This window comes from Mobula hypostoma, chromosome 2, assembly GCF_963921235.1.
Source record: "Mobula hypostoma chromosome 2, sMobHyp1.1, whole genome shotgun sequence".
NCBI lineage: Eukaryota > Metazoa > Chordata > Chondrichthyes > Myliobatiformes > Myliobatidae > Mobula > Mobula hypostoma.
The window spans coordinates 159,147,454-159,166,251 of NC_086098.1; the positions used below are offsets into that span (position 1 = coordinate 159,147,454).

The 18,798-nt window shown below is 44.4% G+C and overlaps 1 protein-coding gene across 1 annotated transcript in view; it reads left to right on the forward strand.

Annotated features, from left to right (window-relative positions):
• The window catches only part of sxph (saxiphilin), a 107,569-nt gene that overhangs the window by 52,954 nt on the left and 35,817 nt on the right, over positions 1 to 18,798 (forward strand). The window contains exon 6 of the mRNA XM_063069274.1: positions 5,287 to 5,351. Coding sequence (XP_062925344.1) covers positions 5,287 to 5,351 — 65 coding nt within the window. The remainder of the gene's footprint in view (positions 1 to 5,286; positions 5,352 to 18,798) is intronic.

Here is an 18,798-nt window from a genome sequence, read left to right on the forward strand (position 1 = left end):
TTTTATGCCGTACATCAATGATTTGGATTATGGAATAGATGGCTTTGTGACTAAGTTTGCTGATGATACAAAAATAGGTAGAGGGGCCAGTAGTGCTTGAGGAAACAGAAAGTCTGCAGAGAGACTTGGATAGATTGGAAGAATGGGAAAAGAAGTGGCAAATGAAATACAATGTTGGAAAGTATATGGTTATGCACTTTGGCAGAAGAAATAAACGGGCAGACTATTATTTAAATGGGGAGAGACTTCAAAATTCTGAGGTAAAATGGGACTTGGGAGTCCTCGTGCAGGATACCCTTAAGGTTAACCTCCAGGTTGAGTCGGTGGTGAAGAAGGCGAATGCAATGTTGGCATTCATTTCTAGAGGAATAGAGTATAGGAGCAGGAATGTGATATTGAGGCTCTATAAGGCGCTGGTAAGACCTCGCTTGGAGTACTGTGGGCAGTTTTGGTCTCCTTATTTAAGAAAGGATGTACTGACGTTGGAGAGGGTACAGAGAAGATTCACTAGAATGTTTCCAGGAACGAGAGGGTTAACATATGAGGAACGTTTGTCCGCTCTTGGACTGTATTCCTTGGAGTTTAGAAGAATGAGGGGCGATCTCACAGAAACATTTCGAATGTTGAAAGGTATGGACAGAGTGGATGTGGCAAATTTGTTTCCCATGATGGGGGAGTCTAGTACGAGAGGGCATGACTTAAGGATTGAAGGGCGCCCATTCGGAACAGAGATGTGAAGAAATTTTTTTTGCCAGAGGGTGGTGAATCTATGGAATTTGTTGCCATGGGCAGCAGTGGAGGCCAAGTCATTGGGTGTATTTAAGGCAGAGATTGATAGGTATCTGAGAAGCCAGGGCATCAAAGGTTATGGTGAGAAGGCGGGGGAGTGGGACTAAATGGGAGAATGGTTCAGCTCATGATAAAATGGCGGAGCAGACTCAATGGGCAGAATGGCCGACTTCTGCTCCTTTGTCTTATGGTCTTATGGTATATTGAATAGATTAAAAAACATGAAAAAACAGAAATAGTGTACATTGAGAAAGTGAGGTAGTGTCCAAAGATTCAATGCCCATTTAGGAATCGGATGGCAGAGGGGAAGAAGCTGTTCCTGAATCGCTGAGTGTGTGCCTTCAGGCTTCTGTACCTCCTACCTGATGGTAACAGTGAGAAAAGAGCATGCCCTGGGTGCTGGAGGTCCTTAATATGGACGCTGCCTTTCTGAGACACTGTTCCTTGAAGATGTCCTGGGTACTTTGTAGGCTAGTAGACAAGATGGAGCTGACTAGATTTACAAACCACTGCAACTTCTTTCGGTCCTGTGCAGTAGTAAGTCCTCCATACGAGACCGTGATGCAGACTGTCAGAATGTTCTCCACGGTACAACTATAGAAGTTTTTGAGTGTATTTGTTGACATACCAAATCTCTTCAAACTCCGAATAAAGTACAGTCACTGTCTTGCCTTCTTTATAACTACATCGATATGTTGGGACCAGGTTAGATCCTCAGAGATCTTGACACCGAGGAACTTGAAGCTGTCACTCTCTCCACTTCTGATCCCTCTATGAGGATTGGTATGTGTTCTTTCGTCTTACCCTTCCTGACGTCCACAATCAGCTCTTTCGTCTTACTGACGTTGAGTGCCAGGTTGTTGCTGTGGCACCACTCCACTAGTTGGCATATCTCACTCCTGTACACCCTCTCGTCACCACCTGAGATTCTACCAACAATGGTTGTATCGTCAGCAAATTTATCGATGGTATTTGAGCTATGCCTAGCCACACAGTCATGTGTATATAGAGAGTAGAGCAGTGGGCTGAGCACACACCCCTGAGGTGCGTCAGTGTTGATCATCGGTGAGGAGGAGATGTTATCACCAATCTGCACAGATTGTGGTCTTCCGGTTAGGAAAATGAGGATCCAATTGCAGAGGGAGGTACAGAAGCCCAGGTTCTGCAACATCTCAATCAGGATTGTGGGAATTCAAGCAACACACATCAAAGTTGCTGGTGAACGCAGCAGGCCAGGCAGCATCTATAGGAAGAGGCGCAGTCGACGTTTCAGGCCGAGACCCTTCGTCAGGACTCATCAGGATTGTGGGAATGATGGTTTTAAATGCTGAGCTATAGTCGATGAACATATAGTCCTGACATAGGTGTTTGTGCTGTTCAGGTGGTCTAAAGCTGTATGGAGAGCCATTGAGATTGCGTTTGCTGTTGACCTATTGTGGCGATAGGCAAATTGCAACGGGTCCAGGTCCTTGCTGAGGCAGGAGTTCAGTCTAGTCATGACCAACCTCTCAAAGCATTTCATCACTGTCGATGTGAGTGCATCGGAAATGAGAAGGGAGGATCCAGAAAGTGCTGTTTCAAGCTACGGAGAAGGAATGGATAGGACAAAGGGAATATTGGTGATGGGGCGGGTTCCTCTGCCCAATGGGAAGATGCACCTTTATGTGCGTTACTACATAATTGTCCCCAATTAACTAAATGATCAGGTAAACCCTGCCTCAGATACTGTCCCATCCCTCCATCCCCGCCACCTCCTCTACAACCTAAAGCTTTCCCTGTTTTAACAAAGGCTCTGTGGCCTGAAACGTTAACTCTGTTCTCCCTTCGCAAGTGCTACCTGATCTGCTGAGCTTGCCAGCACTTCCCCCTTTTTATTTCCCATCTCCAGCTCCTGCAGGTTCCTGAGTTCCGCCCTGAGGTCCGTTCTCTGTCAATTGGAAGGTCACTAGAAGTACTAGTTTGGGATCAAACATTAAACTAAATGGGGGAGAAAATTCAGAAATCAGAGGTGAAAAGGGACTTGGGAGTCTTTGCAACACACACAAAATGCTGGAGGAACTCAGCAGGCCAGGCAGCATCTATGGAAAAAAGTACTGTTGACGTTTTAGGCCGAAACCCTTTGGCAGGACTGTACTTTTTTCCACAGATGCTGCCTGGCCTGCTGAATTCCTCCAGGATTTTGTGTGTGTTGCTCGGATTTCCAGCATCTGCAGATTTTCTCTTGTTTGGGAGTTCTCATGCAGGATTCCCTAAAGGTTAACTTGCAGGTTGAGTCGGTGGTAAGGAAGGCAAATGTGATTTTAGCATTTATTTTGAGAGGACTAGAATATAAAAGCAAGGGTGTAATGCTGAGGCTTTATAAGGCTTTGATCAGACTGCACTTGAGGTCTTGTGGGTCGTTTTGAGTCCAGTTTGTTGGCATTGGAGAGGATCCAAAGGAAGATTATGAGAATGATCCCAGGAATGAACAGGTTAATGTATGAGGAGAGTTTGATGGCTCTGGACTGTACTCACTGGAGGTTAGAAGAATGGGGGAGGGGTGATTTCTTTGAAACTTCTCGAATATTGAAAGGTCTGGATAGAGTAGATGTGGAGAGGACGTTTCCAGTAGTGGAAGAGGCTAGGACCTCAGGGCACAGCCTCGGAATACAAGGACATCCCTTTAGAACAGAGACGAAGAGGAAATTCTTTAGCCAGTGGTTGCTCAATCTGTGCAATTCATTGCCACGGACAGCTGTGGAGGCCAAGTTGTTGAATATATTTCAAGCAGAGGTTCTTGATTAGTCGGGACACCAGAAGTTATGGGAGAAGGCATAATTATCTCAACCAACATAATCTAGTCATTGAAACCTATTGAACTGTTGTTTGTGAGGTTTTACTGTGCACACATCACCTGCTACATTCTCTGTGTTACCACTGGGTGGTCAATGAAAGCTTATCAGGTGTCAAACAGTGTGGTGAAACCCGGAATAATATAGCCTATTTTAGATGCCACAATGGATGAGATTATTGGCCTTGGATCTTATAGGAGCAGAATTAGGCCATTTGGCCCATTGAGTCTGCTCCACTGATTTTGTTTTCTCAACCCCATCCTCCCACCTTCTTCCCATAGTTCTTAAATCCCTTCCCAATCAAGAAACAGTCAATTACTGCCTTAGATTCTCCTCCTTTCCTATAAACAGCCTTCCTTCTCTTGCTGCTGGACTCTGTTCTGGACAAGGTCTGGGTGCCACACTGTCCATGCATAAATACTTGCCTGCTAACTCCTCTGACCTTGGGTCATGTGGACACAGGCCAGTGGATCATCAAGCAGGAGACTGAGGGAGATATGAGTGACCCTGCCTCCTCTTCACAGTCCCGATGCATGGTAGGGTAGTGTAGTGGTTAGCGCAATTACCCAGCAGGGTTATGATTCCTCAGCTTCTGTGCATTCTCCCTGTGACTGCATAAGTTTACTCTGGGTGCTCCAGTTTCCTTTCACATGCCGGGTTAGGGTTAATGAGTTGTGGGGATGCCATGTTGGCACCAGAAGCATGGGGGATGCCTCCAGCACAATCTTTAATGATTTGACTGTGTGTTTTGATACGTATGCGACAAACGTAGTGAAAGAATCATTCTGCCTGTCTCTCCCTCCAGATCCTGGGCCGGGTGAGTCCGACGTCTTCTGCACTACTAACTGAGATAAATTGCTAGTTTTACACAAGGCCCCTTACCACTCACGTCACAGTGAAGCAGTCAGTTTCAAACACACACTGAAATGTTTACAGAAAGCTTTATCCCACGCCTGGACCCATCATGCTTTCAGCTTGATACAGTCCCTCACCTGACAAACCCACCCACACTCCTGGGCTATTTAGTCAGAGAACACAGTCATCACATTCTAGTTAACCCCACCCCCCACCCTATTATCTCAGTCACCACACTGTGAAAACTTTAAACAACTGTTTACATTGTAAATACACACTGTTATTTACGCACATTATATTCCATATAGGTATCTAACCTCTAACTTTATTTATAGTGTACTGCATATAAGTTATTCTTTATAATTGTTGGATATCGTTTTTTTTTGTTGCCCATTGCACCAGCACACCACAGCACATTCCTAATACATGCAAATGTATATTGCAAATGAAGTTGGTCTTTGATCCCGGTTTTACTGGGAGAAGCAGCCTGTAGAGATGCCTGTCAGAGAGCAGAGCTACATGCCAAGGTTGACTCTTCTTCCATTGGGTGGGATGTCTGCCTCACAGAGATCGACTGCCCTATCTCAGCAGCTGTTCATTCTGTGACTGGCCTGTCTCCTCCTCCAGAACTGGAAGGGAGGCCACGAAGGAGAAGAGGCACCCAAACTTGGGGCAAGTGATCCTCACGAGGCCTAGTACCAAAGTAACACAGCACCAAGATGGCAGCCCTGCACCCGACAGGCCTTCAGCAGGGGTGGACGAGCTTGGGCTAACAAGCCTCACTCTAAGACGTACTAATGTTTCCTTGCAGGTGTTTGGAACAGGGGACTGGTGATGTGGCTTTTCTGGACAATTCGGCCCTTGCCAGCATGAGCGGTGAGTCTGTTTCTCCTACAGTTGCCATGACAGCAGAAGAATGAAGAGGGAGAAACATGCCCACCAATCATGTTCTTCCTGCCTGATCTGCTGATCTATCCTAGGCCACCAGACAAAGCTTCGAGCCAATGTTTTCATTTTGATCAAACCTAAATGACTGGCACATAGCTCCTCCAACATTTGGATGGTGGAACAACTCTCAATCTCCACATAAGGCAATCCCTGTCAAGGGCAGGTTCATCCTGGCACTGGTAAAGTCAAGTCACTTCTTATTGTCATTTCAACCATAACTGCTGGTACAGAACACAGTAAAAACGAGACAATGTTTCTCAGGACCATGGTGCTACATGAAACAATACGAAAACTACACTGAACTACGTAAAACAACATAAAATCTACACTAGACTACAGACCTACCCAGGACTGCATAAAGTGCACAAAACAGTGCAGGCATTACAATAAATAATAAACAAGACAATAGGCACAGTAGAGGGCAGTAGGTTGGTGTCAGTCCAGGCTCTGGGTATTGAGGAGTCTGATGGCTTGGGGGAAGAAACTGTTACATAGTCTGGTCATGAAAGCCCGAATGCTTCGGTGCCTTTTGCCAAATGGCAGGAGGGAGAAGAGTTTAATGAGGGGTGCGTGGGGTCCTTCATAATGCTGTTTGCTTTGCGGAAGCAGCGTGTGGTGTAAATGTCTGTAATGGCGGGAAGAGAGACCCTGATGATTTTCTCAGCTGACCTCACTATCCGCTGCAGGGTCTTGTGATCCGAGATGGTGCAATTTCCGAACCAGGCAGTGATGCAGCTGCTCAGGATGCTCTCAATACAACCTCTGTAGAATGTGGTGAGGATGGGGGTGGGAGATGGACTTTTCTCAGCCTTCGCAGAAAGTAGAGACGCTGCTGGGCTTTCTTTGCTATGGAGCTGGTGTTGAGGGACCAGGTGAGATTCTCCGCCAGGTGAGCATCAAGAAATTTGGTGCTCTTAATGATCTCTACAGAGGAGTCGTTGATGTTCAGTGGAGAGTGGTCGCTCTGTGTCCTCCTGAAGTCAACAACCATCTCTTTTGTTTTGTTCACATTCAGAGACAGGTTGTTGGCTCTGCACCAGTCCGTTAGCCACTGCACCTCCTCTCTGTATGCTGACTCATCGTTCTTGCTGATGAGACCCACCATGGTCATGTCATCGTCCAACACGATGATGTGGTTCGAGCTGTGTGTTGCAGCACAGTCATGGGTCAGCAGAGTGAACAGCAGTGGACTGAGCACACAGCCCTGGGGGGCCCTCCATGCTCAGTGTGATAGTGTTGGAGATGCTGCTTCCAATCCAGACTGACTGAGGTCTCCCAGTCAGGAAGTCTAGGATCCAGTTACAGAGGGAGGTGTTCAGGCCCAGTAGGCTCAGCTTTCCAATCAGTTTTTGAGGAATGATTGTGTTGAATGCTGAAATGAAGTCTATGAACAGCATTGGAACGTGCGTGTCTTTTTTGTCCAGTTGTGTTAGGGCCAGGTGGAGGGTGATGGCAATGGTGTCATCTGTTGAACGGTTGGGATGGTACGCGAACTGCAGGGGGTCCAGTGAGGGAGGGAGCAGGGTCTTGATGTGCCTCATAACAATGGGGGAACTGGAATTTCTGCTGCACGTTCCAGCCATTTTGGGTGGCAATGTAGACCTGAGACAGTGTGGGGTCTTTTCTGGTTTTCCTCTGGATCACCTTGGCCGTAAAAGGAAGACTTTCAATTTGTACTAGAGAGAATACATTAAGAGGAGTGTCCTCTTTTGTAAACTTTACGGGTATTTCCTTTTCCAAGGGTAAACTCCAATCCATCGGCATTTCTATGTTTAGTTGTCCTCCTGAATTTGCTCGTGTAATTGTGTCCTCCAACAAACAGAGCCCATCTCAGCATTCGTGCTGCTGCTGCTAGTGGAACAGCCTTCTCTAGATTGAAAATGGATACTAATGGTTGATGATCAGTAATGAGTACTGGTTGAAACACTTTACACCCCAAAGCAGACTTCAGGCCTCTGTCAATTTGTGTGTAATTTTTCTCTGCAGTGGTAAGGTAATGCGATGCAAAAGCTATGCGGTGTTCATCTCCATCACTCATAACATGACTACACCTATACCATAACATGTGACATAACTGTACCTATACCATAACATGTGACATGAGGATGTGACTAAACATATTGATGAAGGTAGAGCCGTAGATGTAGTGTATATGAACTTTAGCGAGGCATTTGATAAGGTACCCCATGCCAGGCTTATTGAGAAAGTAAGGAGGCATGGGATCCAAGGGGACCTTGCTTTGTGGATCCAGAATTGGCTTGCCCACAGAAGGCAAAGAGTGGTTGTAGATGGGTCACATTCTGCATGGAGGCTGGTGACCAGTGGATCTGTTCTGGGACCCCTACTCTTTGTGATTTTTGTAAATGACCTGGATGAGGAAGTGGAGGACAGGACAGATTAGAGGGCTTGTCTACCAAGACCTTATGGGTGGAGCTGAGAAACAGGAAAGGTATGACCACATTAACGGGGTTGTAGTATAGACCACCAAATAGTCAGCAAGAATTAGAGGAGCAAATGACTGCAGACAACTTCAGGAAACATAAAGTTGTGATAGTAGGGGATTAAATTTTCCACATATTGATTAGGATTCCCATACTGTTAAGGGTCTAGATGGGTTAGAGTTTGTAAAATGTGTTAAGGAAAGTTTTCTAAATCAATATATAGAGGTACCAACTAGAGAGAATGCAATATTAGATCTCCTATTAAGAAACGAGTTAGGGCAGGTGACGGAAGTGTGTGAAGGGGGACACTTTGGTTCCAATGATCATAACACCATTAGTTTCAACTTGATCATGGATAAAGATAGATCTGGTCCTTGGGCTGAGGTTCTGAACTGGAAAAAGGCCAAATTTGAAGAAATGAGAAAGGATCTAAAAAGCGTGGTTTGGGACAGGTTGTTCTCTGGTAAGTGGGATTGGTAAGTGGGAGGCCTTCAAAGGAGAAATTTTGAGAGTGCAGAGTTTGTATGTTCCTGTCAGGATTAAAAGCAAACTGAATAAGAATACGGAACCTTGGTTCTCAAGGGGTATTAGAACTCTGATAAAGAAGAAGCAAGAGATGTATGACATGTATAGGAAGCAGGGAGCAAATAAGGTGCTTGAGGAGTATAAAAAGTGCAAAAAAAAAACTTAAGAAAGAAATCAGGAGGGCTAAAAGAAGGCATGAGATTGCTTTGGCAGTCAAGGTGAAGGATAATCCAAAGAGCTTCTACAGGTATATTCAGAGCAAAAGGATAGTAAGGGATAAAATTGGTCCTCTTGAAGATCAGAGTGATCGGCTATGTATGGGACTAAAAGAAATGGGGGAGATCTTAAATGGATCTTTTGCATCTGTATTTACTAAGGAAATTGGCATGGAGTCAATGGAAATAAGGCAAACAAGTAGTGAGTCATGGAACCTATACAGATTGAGGAGGAGTAGGTGCTTGCTATCTTGAGGCAAATCAGAGTAGATTAACCCCCAGGACCTGACAAGGTATTCCCTTGGACCTTGAAGGGGACTAGTGTTGAAATTGCAGGGGCCCTGGCAGATATACAAACATATTTAAAATGTCGGTATCTACGGGTGAGTTGCTGGAGGATTGGAGGATAGCTCGTGTTGTTCCGTTATTTAAAAAAGGCTCTAAAAGTAATCTGGGAAATTATAGGCCAATAAGTTTGACGTTGGTAGTAGGTAAATTATTGGAAGGAGTACTGAGAGATAGGATCTACAAGTATTTGGATAGACAGGGACTTATTAAGGAGAGTCAACATGACTTTGTGTGTGGTAGGTCATGTTTGACCAATCTATTGGAGTTTTTCGAGGAGGTTACCAGGAAAGTGGATGAAGGGAAGGCACTGGATGTTGTCCACATGGACTTCAGTAAGGCCTTTAACAAGGTCCCGCATGGGAGGTTAGTTAGGAAGATTCAGTCACTAGGTATACATGGAGAGGTAGTAAATTCAATTAGACATTGGTTCAATGGAAGAAGCCAGAGAGTGGTAGTGGAGGATAGCTTCTCTGAGTGGAGGCCTGTGACTAGTGGTGTGCCACAGGGATCAGTCCATTGTGATTTGTCATCTATATCAATGATCTGTGTCACGTACCCCGTGACAGGGATAAAGAAACCAGCAGAAATAGAACCACTATGGAGTCTCGTATTGCTATAAACTAATAATATTTATTAGTAACTACACAATACAGTAATATCAAAGTAAATAAATCACACAGGTTAGCAATGATTATATATAAAAGTAAGTGTGGAATATATATGTATGAAAAAACCAAGCTTCTTTAAGTCTAGGGGTAAAAAGATACAGTCTTACGATGTTGAGTAAAGTTCAGTTCAGTTCAGTTCGTGGTATGTAGTTGAGTAGTGATGGAGAGAGAGAGAGAGAGGGAGAGAGAGAGTGAGTTGAGTCTTCAGGTGAACAGATGCCGTCGATCTTCTCGTCGTCCTCCGAAATCTTTTACAAGTCACCGACTGTGACTTTAACCAGGGGTCCAGTTTTCCTGTGATGGAGCTATCACCCCGGCAAGGGTGGACACATAGACAACTCCCCACCAGTCAACCCCTTCTTCACCATTGGAATAGCAATTTGGATCAATCCGCCTGATCAATCCTCCAAAAACCCACTTGCTCTGCGGGCACAACAATGCTCATTCAGTGTCCAGATCATGTGTCTGAGGTCTGTATCATCTGACCTCCCATTTATTTCACCAGGCTGAGCATCACCTGTCATTCAAAGAGTCCCTCTCCCCTTTGTCTGTAAAGAAGTGCACAAGCAGGCAACAAGACCTTGAAAGTAACATCAACAATCTGCCTTTGGTCACCATAGCAACTTTCGAGCTGCTTGGTTCTGTCTCCAACTCCAAACTCAGTAAAAATCCAAAGTTACTTCCAATGCCTTAAAGTGACAGTCCAACCATTAATCTTTGTCTCTCTCTCTCTCTTTTCAAAAGCAACATATCAGTGGTAAATAACTCTGTCTCTCTCTCCTTTCCAAACAAACCATCAATGTCTCTCTCCAAACAGTTAATAGGGGCACTCCTGGATCCCTTCACACCTGGATGATAATGTGGTAAGCTAGATCAGCAAATTTGCTGATGATACAAAGATTGGAGGTGTAGTGGACAGTGAGGAAGATTTTCAAAGCTTGCAGAGGGATTTGGACCAGCTGGAAAAATGGGCTGAAAAATGGCAAATGGAGTTTAATACAGACAAATGGGAGGTATTGCACTTTGGATGGTCAAACCAAGGTAAAACATACAAGGTAAATGGTAGGGCACTGAGGAGTGCAGTAGAACAGAGGGATCTGGGAATACAGATACAAAATTCCCTAAAGGTGGCACCACAGGTAGATAGGGTCATAAAGAGAGCTTTTGGTACATTGGCCTTTATTAATCAAAGTATTGAGTATAAGAGTTGGAATGTTATGGTGAGGTTGTATAAGGCATTGGTGAGGCCGAATTTGGAGTATTGTGTACAGTTTTGGTCACCAAATTACAGGAAGGATATTAATAAGGTTGAAAGAGTGCAGAGAAGGTTTACAAGGATGTTATGGGACTTGAGAAACTGAGTTACAGAGAAAGGTGGAATAGGTTAAGACTTTATTCCCTGGAGCGTAGAAGAATGAAGGGAGAGTTGATAGAGGTATATAAAATTATGATGGGTATAGATAGAGTGAATGCAAGCAGGCTTTTTCTGCTGAGGCTGGGGGAGAAAAAAACCAGAGGACATGGGTTAAGGGTGAAGGGGGAAAAGTTCAAAGGGAACATTAGGGAGGTATGGGAGTGTGGAATGAGCTGCCAGATGAAGTGGTAAATGCGGGCTCACTTTTAACATTTAAGAAAAACTTGGACAGGTACTTGGATGAGAGGTGTATGGAGGGATATGGTCCAGGTGCAGGTCAATGGGACTAGGCAGAAAAATGGTTTGGCACAGCCAAGAAGGGCCAAAAGGCCTGTTTCTGTGCTGTAATGTTCTATGGTTCTATGGAAGGATGGGTTAGTAAATTTGCTGATGACACAAAGGTTGGGGGTTTTGTGGATAGTGTGGAGGGCTGTCAGAGGTTACAGTGGGACATTGATAGGATGCAAAACTGGGCTGAGAAGTGGCAGATGGAGTTCAACCCAGATAAGTATGAGGTGGTTCATTTTGGTAGGTCAAATATGATAGCAGAATATAGTATTAATGGTAAGACTCTTGGCAGTGTGGAAATCAGAGGGATCTTGGGGTCCGAGTCCATAGGACACTCAAAGCTGCTGCACAGGTTGACTCTGTGGTTAAGAAGGCATAAGGTGCATTGGCCTTCATCAACCATGGGATTGAGTTTAGGAGCCGAAGGGTAATGTTGCAGCTATATAGAACCCTGGTTAGACCCCACTTTGAGTACTGTGCTCAGTTCTAGTCACCTCACTATAGGAAGGACAAGGAAACCATAGAAAGGGTGCAGAGGAGATTTACAAGGATGTTGCCTGGATTGGGGAGTATGCCTTATGAGAATAGGTTGAGTGAACTTGGCCTTTTCTCCTTGAAGTGACAGAGGATGAGAGGTGACCTGATAGAGGTGTACAAGATAATGAGAGGCATTGATCGTGTGGATAGTCAGAGGCTTTTTCCCAGGTCTGAAATGGCTAGCACGAGAGGGCACAGTTTTAAGGTGCTTGGAAGTAGGTACAGAGGAGATGTCAGGGGTAAGTTTTTTACGCAGAGAGTGGTGAATGCGTGGAATGGGCTGCCGGCGGCGGTGGTGGAGGTGGAAACGATAGGGTCTTTTAAGAGACTCCTAGATGGTTACATCGAGCTCAGAAAAATAGGGAACTATGGGTAAAGCCTAGGTAATTCTAAGGTAAGGAAATGTTCAGCACAGCTTTGTGGGCTGAAGGGCCTGTATTGTGCTGTAGATTTTCTATGTTTCTATGACTACCTATACCATTACATGTGACATGAATATGCCTATTGCATAAGGCAAGACGTCACTGGACGATGTGGATCATTATGTGTGAGAACAGTGTCTGACTTCAACCTTTCCCCTACCTTTTAGAAAGCCTCACATTGCTTTGTCCACTACCATTTCTTCCCAATCTGTAGTAATGAGTTCAGCACGGTAATAAGTGAAGCACAGTGGCCAGGCATGGCAGAAACCTGTCATAGTAATTGATAAACCCTGAAAACAACCACAACTGTGACACATCCTTTAGTCTTGGGGCATCCACCACCGCTTGAATTTTCTCAGCACTTTTAGCGATAAGGCCCTTTCTGAGTGTTTGTGGTGAGCAATACTTTGGACTCTTTTTCCATCTCCATTTGTAGGTAGGCCTACTAAGTCCACTTTGCTGAAGTGTTTTTCTCCCAAAAGGTTTGCAAAGATATCCTTTATCCTGGGCAGAGGGTATTGATCTTCTTTCAGTACTGTGTTGACAATGACCTTAAAATCACCACAGATCTTGACAGACTCATTCTTCTTGGCTTCTGGGACCACTGATGTTGCCCATGGGCTCCACTCAACCTTGAAAAGAATTCCTTCAGCCTCCATGTGACCTAACTCACTGGCTGCTTTATCACAAATGGTGTAAGAACCGGACAGGCTTTGTAAAACTTGGGTGTGGCATTTTCAATTAACACTATTTTACGATACGTTTGAGTTTTCCAGTGCTATTCTTGAACACTGCTGTTGCATCATCCAGCACGTTTCTTAATTGGCTTTCGGTTGACTATTGCAGGGATGTGTCATGCAAATGGTAAGTGGATCTGCAATCAAGTTGTAGCTGTCTCAGCCAATCATGACCCACAATGCTGACCCTCCTGTTATCTCAGCTAATCATGACCCACAATGCTGGCCCTCCCCAATATGGCTTGTTGGTTGTTGTATTTCACTGTTATGAATGTCGTTCCCACAGGAGTTACCTTTTCTCCAGTCTGCTTTTAATTGGATATCTGCAGGCTTTAGTTCAGTATCTTTGAATGCCGTTCAAATGACTGAAACAGCCGAGCCAGTGTCCAGTTCCATTTTACTTCTGCTGTGAGCCATATTGCTTGTCTCTTATTAGTTTTCACATTGTAAATCTCAAGACTACCCAGCCCCGTGTAATCTCAGATTTTTTTTATCAACAGCATGCAGATTAGTGCTCTTTTTGAAACTGCAACTTGAGATTTTAAAAAAATCTTTTTCTCTTCCCTGTGCAGTCATGTATTTTTGTCTGCCTGAAATGTTTTTTGTATGTGTCCTACAACAGCCTATGCAGGCCTCTAAACCTGCATTGGTCTGGTGTATGTGAGCCCCTACCACAATGGTAACAGTTTGTTTGGCCAGGCAGGTTTCTGCTTAGACATTGCAATTTTGTTCACGCTCTCTTTCATTCCTGACTGTGACACAATTGCGTCTCTGTCTGCTGTTTCCATTGATACAGCAGTTTTAACTGCTCTTTTAAATCTGAGTTGTGCTTCAGGTAGGAGCCGTTTTTGAATGCTCTCTTATAAGATTCCACAAACTAATTGATCTCTCAGAGCATCATTAAGCCCATTACCAAGCTCAAAAACACAAAATAATCTGCAGATGCTGGGATCAAAGCAACACTCACAGCACGCTGGAGGAACTCAGCAGGTCGGGCAGCATCAGTGGAAACGATGAGTCGACGTTTCAAGCCGGAACCCTTTGTCAGGACTGAAGAAAGAAGGAGGGGGAAGGAGTTGAAGAAAGCTTATAGGTTCAGTTGAAAAACCAGTAATTTGAAAGACGAAGGGGTGGGGGAGGGGAAGCAGGGACGTCATAGGCAAGAAAACAATGGGTAGTAGAAGAAGGAGGCGGAACCATGAGGGAGGTGATAGGCAGCTGGGGCAGGGGGCAGAGTGAAATAGGGATAGAGGAAGGGAGGGAGGGGGAATTACCAAAAGTTGGAGAATTCTATGTTCATACCAAGGGGCTGGAGACTACCTAGACGATATATGAGGTGCTGCTCCTCCAACCTGAGTTTAGCCTCATCATGGCAGTAGAGGAGGCCATGTATGGACATATCTGAATGGGAATGGGAAGCAGAGTTGAAGTGGGTGGCTACCGGGAGATCCTGTTTGTTGTGGCGGATGGAGTGGAGGAGCTCGACGAAGCGGTCCCCCAATCTGCATTGGGTTTCACCGATGTAGATGAAGCCGCACCAGGAGCACCAGATGACTCCAACAGACTCAGAACTGAAGTGTTGCCTCACCTGGAAGGACCGTTTGGGACCCTGAATTGTGGCAAGAGAGGAGGTGTAGGGACACATGTAGCAGTTACGCTTACAGGGATAAGTGCCGGGTGGGAAATCCGTGGGGATGGACGTGCAGATAAGGGAGTTGCAGAGGGACCGATCCCTGCAGAAAGTGGAGAGGGGTGGAGAGGGAAAGATGTGCTTAGTGTTGGGGTCCTGTTGAAGGTGGCGAAGGGTCCTGACGAAGGGTCTCGGCCTGAAACGTCGACTGCGCCTCTTCCTATAGATGCTGCTTGGCCTGCTGCGTTCACCAGCAACTTTGATGTGTGTTGCTTGAATTTCCAGCATCTGCAGAATTCCTGTTGTTTGAAGGTGGCGGAAGTTGTGGAGGATAATTTGCTGGATCCCGAGACTGATGGAGTGGTAGGTGAGGACAAGGGGAACTCTGTCCCTGTTGTGGTTGCGGGAGGATGGGGTGAGGGCCGAAGTGTGGGAAATGGAGGAGATGCAGGTGAGGGCATCATTGATGACTGTAGAAGGGAAACCACGATCCTTAACGAAAGAGGACATTTGGGATGTCCTGGAATGGAAAGCCTCATCCTGGGAGCAGATGCGGCGGAGATGGAGGAACTGGGAATAGGGAATGGTATTTTTGCATCTGGCGGGGAGGGAAGAGGTATAGTTGAGGCAGTTATTAAATCATTTTTTAAAAATTTAAATAATTATTAAAAAAAAACAGAAAATAGACACCTTCAGGGAGTCAAGAAAACAGTGAGTACTGGATGATAGTAAACATAATTTTTTTTAAAGAGATGAAATGGCTGGCTTCCTCGGAAAAATAGATGTGTTTGATTGCACAAGAGATAACTGGATAGTGTATACAGAGTGAATTGAGCAGTATTTTAAAGAAAATAGAATAGTCAATGAGAAACAAGTGCCAGTTTTACTGAGATAGATTCATAGGTGGGAAAGTGTAATTATTAAATAAAAATTTAATAATTTCAATAATCATCTATTACATCCAGTGCTCCCGGCGTGGCCTCCTCTACATCGGTGAAACCCGACGCAGATTGGGGGACCGCTTCATCGAGCACCTCTACTCCATCCGCCACAATAAACAGGATCTCCCGGTAGCCACCCACTTCAACTCTGCTTCCCATTCCCATTCAGATATGTCCATACATGGCCTCCTCTACTGCCATGATGAGGCTAAACTCAGGTTGGAGGAGCAACACCTAATATACCATCTAGGTAGTCTCCAGCCCCTTGGTATGAACATAGAATTCTCCAACTTCTGGTAATTCCCCCTCCCTCCCTTCCTCTATCCCTATTTCACTCTGCCCCCTGCCCCAGCTGCCTATCACCTCCCTCATGGTTCCGTCTCCTTCTTATACTACCTATTATTTTCCTCCCTATGACATCCCTGCTTCCCCTCCCCCACCCCTTTGTCTTTCAAATTACTTGTTTTTCAACTGAACCTACAAGCACTCATCAAGTCCTTCCCCTTCCTTCTTTCTTCAGTCCTGACAAAGGGTTCCGGCCCGAAACACCGACTCATCGTTTCCACTGATGCTGCCCAACCTGCTGAGTTCCTCCAACGTGCTGCGAATGTCACCAAACTCAAAATGCTTGGACAATTTCTTCAATCAGCCACAAGTGTTGCAATGGACTCCCCTTCCTTTTGATTCTGACTATGAAACCGAAAGTGTTCTGCAATCAGCAATGGTTCTGGTTTTTCTAAATGTTCCTACATTACTTTTACAATATCAGCAAAGCTCATTTTGGCAGGTATGGTTGGAGTAGTTAAACTTCTAAGCAAAGCAACACTTTCAGTACGCTGGATGAACTCAGTAGGTTGGGCAGCATCAGTCAGAAATGATGAGTCGACGTCTTGGGCCGGAACCCTTCGTCAGAACCTTCCTGATGAAGGGTTCTGGCCCGAAACGTCGACTCTTCGTTTCTGACTGATGCTGCCCGACCTGCTGAGTTCATCCAGTGTACTGAAAGTGTTGCTTTGATCTTTTACAGCATCTACAGATTATTTTGTGTTTAAGCTTCTAAGCAATCTGTATGCTTTCCCATCTATGAATCTATCTCAGTAAAACTGGCACTTGTTTCTCATTGGCTATTCTATTTTCTTTAAAATACTGCTCAATTCACTCTGTATACACTATCCAGTTATCCCTTGTGCAATCAAACACGTCTATTTTTCCGAGGTAGCCAGCCATTTCATCTCTTTAGAAAAAAATTATGTTTACTATCATCTGGTACTCACTGTTTTCTTAACCCCCTGAAGGTGTCTATTTTCTGTTTTTTTAAAACTTAAATGTCTTCTCAGCCAAAGAAAAAAAAGTGCTGCATTTTTTAAAAAACTCTAACATCTCGCTGCACTTTTTATAACTTTAATGTCTCTTTTCCATTTGTGGAAAACAATGTGCTGTATCTCAACAGGTAGGTAGATGTTAACACAAATGATGTATTTCACTGTACACGTGATTAATAAACTTGAATCTTGTATCAAGTTGCCTATCTCAGCTGGACCCCATTTGTCTAAATTTGGCACAAACCCATCTACTTTCCTATCCACGTACCTGTCCAAATGTCTTTTAAATGTTGTATTTGTATCCACCTCAACCATTTCCTCAGGCAGCTCATTCCACATAATGAATGCTTTGTTCTTTCTCATTCCTTCCCTGAAGATAGACAAGCAACATAAACCTTCCCATATTCCCTCCCTCCTATTCAATGGTTTCAGTTTCTGAGTTGACTTTTAACAAGTCAAGTTTACTGTCATTTGGACAGGTACAGGTACAATGCTTGTAGCATGTATTCACTGGAAAGGGGGGGATCTCATTAAAACCTATCAAATGTTGAAAGGCCTAAATAGAGTACACGTGGAGAGGATATTTCCTATAGTGGGAGAGTCTAGTACCAGAGTACGCAGCTTCAGAATAGAGGGACATCCATTTGAAACAGAAATGGTGAATCTGTGGAATTTGTTGCCACAGGTGGCTCTGGAGGCCTGGTCATTGGGTGTATTTAAGGCAGATGTTAATAGATTCTTGATTAGTCAGGTTATGAAGGGTTACAGGAAGAAGGCAGGAGATTGGACTGAGAGGGAAAGATGCACCGTAGAAAGCATTCTTCTAGGGTACATCACAACCTGGTATGAAAGTTGTCCTGTCCAAGACCGAAAGAAGCTGCAGAAGATCATGAACACGGTGCAGCACACCACACAAACCAATCTTCCGTCCGTGGACTCACTTTACACCGCACACTGTCGGAGCAGTACTGCCAGGATAATCAAGGACACAACCCACCCAGCCAACAGACTTTTCATCCCTCTTCCCTCCGGGAGAAGGTTCACACGGCCAGATTTGGGAACAGCTTCTTTCCAACAATGATAAGACTGCTGAACGGATCCTGACCTGGATCTGGGTCATACTCTCCAAATATCCGGACCTACCTCTCGGTTTTTTTGCACTACCTTACTTCCCATTTTTCTATTTTCTATTTATGATTTATAATTAAAATTTTTAATATTTACTATTTTTAATATTTAATATTTGTAATCCAGGGAGTGTGAAGCACAGAATCAAATATCGCTGTGATGATTGTACGTTCTAGTACCAATTGTTTGGCGACAATAAAGTATAAAGTATGAAGTATTGATCAGCCATGATGAAATGGAGGAGCAGACTCAATGGACCGAATGGCCTAATTCTACTCCTATATTTATGGTCTTATGATTTTATAATTTATTTTCTTTATTATGTATAATTTATATTCAGAGTTTAGGTTCAGACAACACAGAACATGAATTCTGCAAGACAGTGGGGAAAAAAGACTGCTGAACAAGTTAAAAATAACTTTATTATCAAGTACTTATATGTTACCTTATACAACCCTCAGATTCATTTTCTTGCATGCAAAAACAGTAAATCCAAGAAACAGAATAGAATCAATGAAAGACCACACCCGATAAACGGACAAACAACCATTGTGCAAAAGACGACAAACTGCAAGTAAAAAGAAAAACAAAGTAACAATAAATAAATAAGCAAATGTTGAGAACATGAGATGGAGAATCCTTGAAAGTGAGTCCACAGGTTGTGGGAACAGTTCAGTGATGGGTGAGTGAAGTTATCCCCTCCGTTTCAAGAGCCTGATGGTTGAGGTTCCTCCTGAACCTGGTGGTTTGGATCCTTCT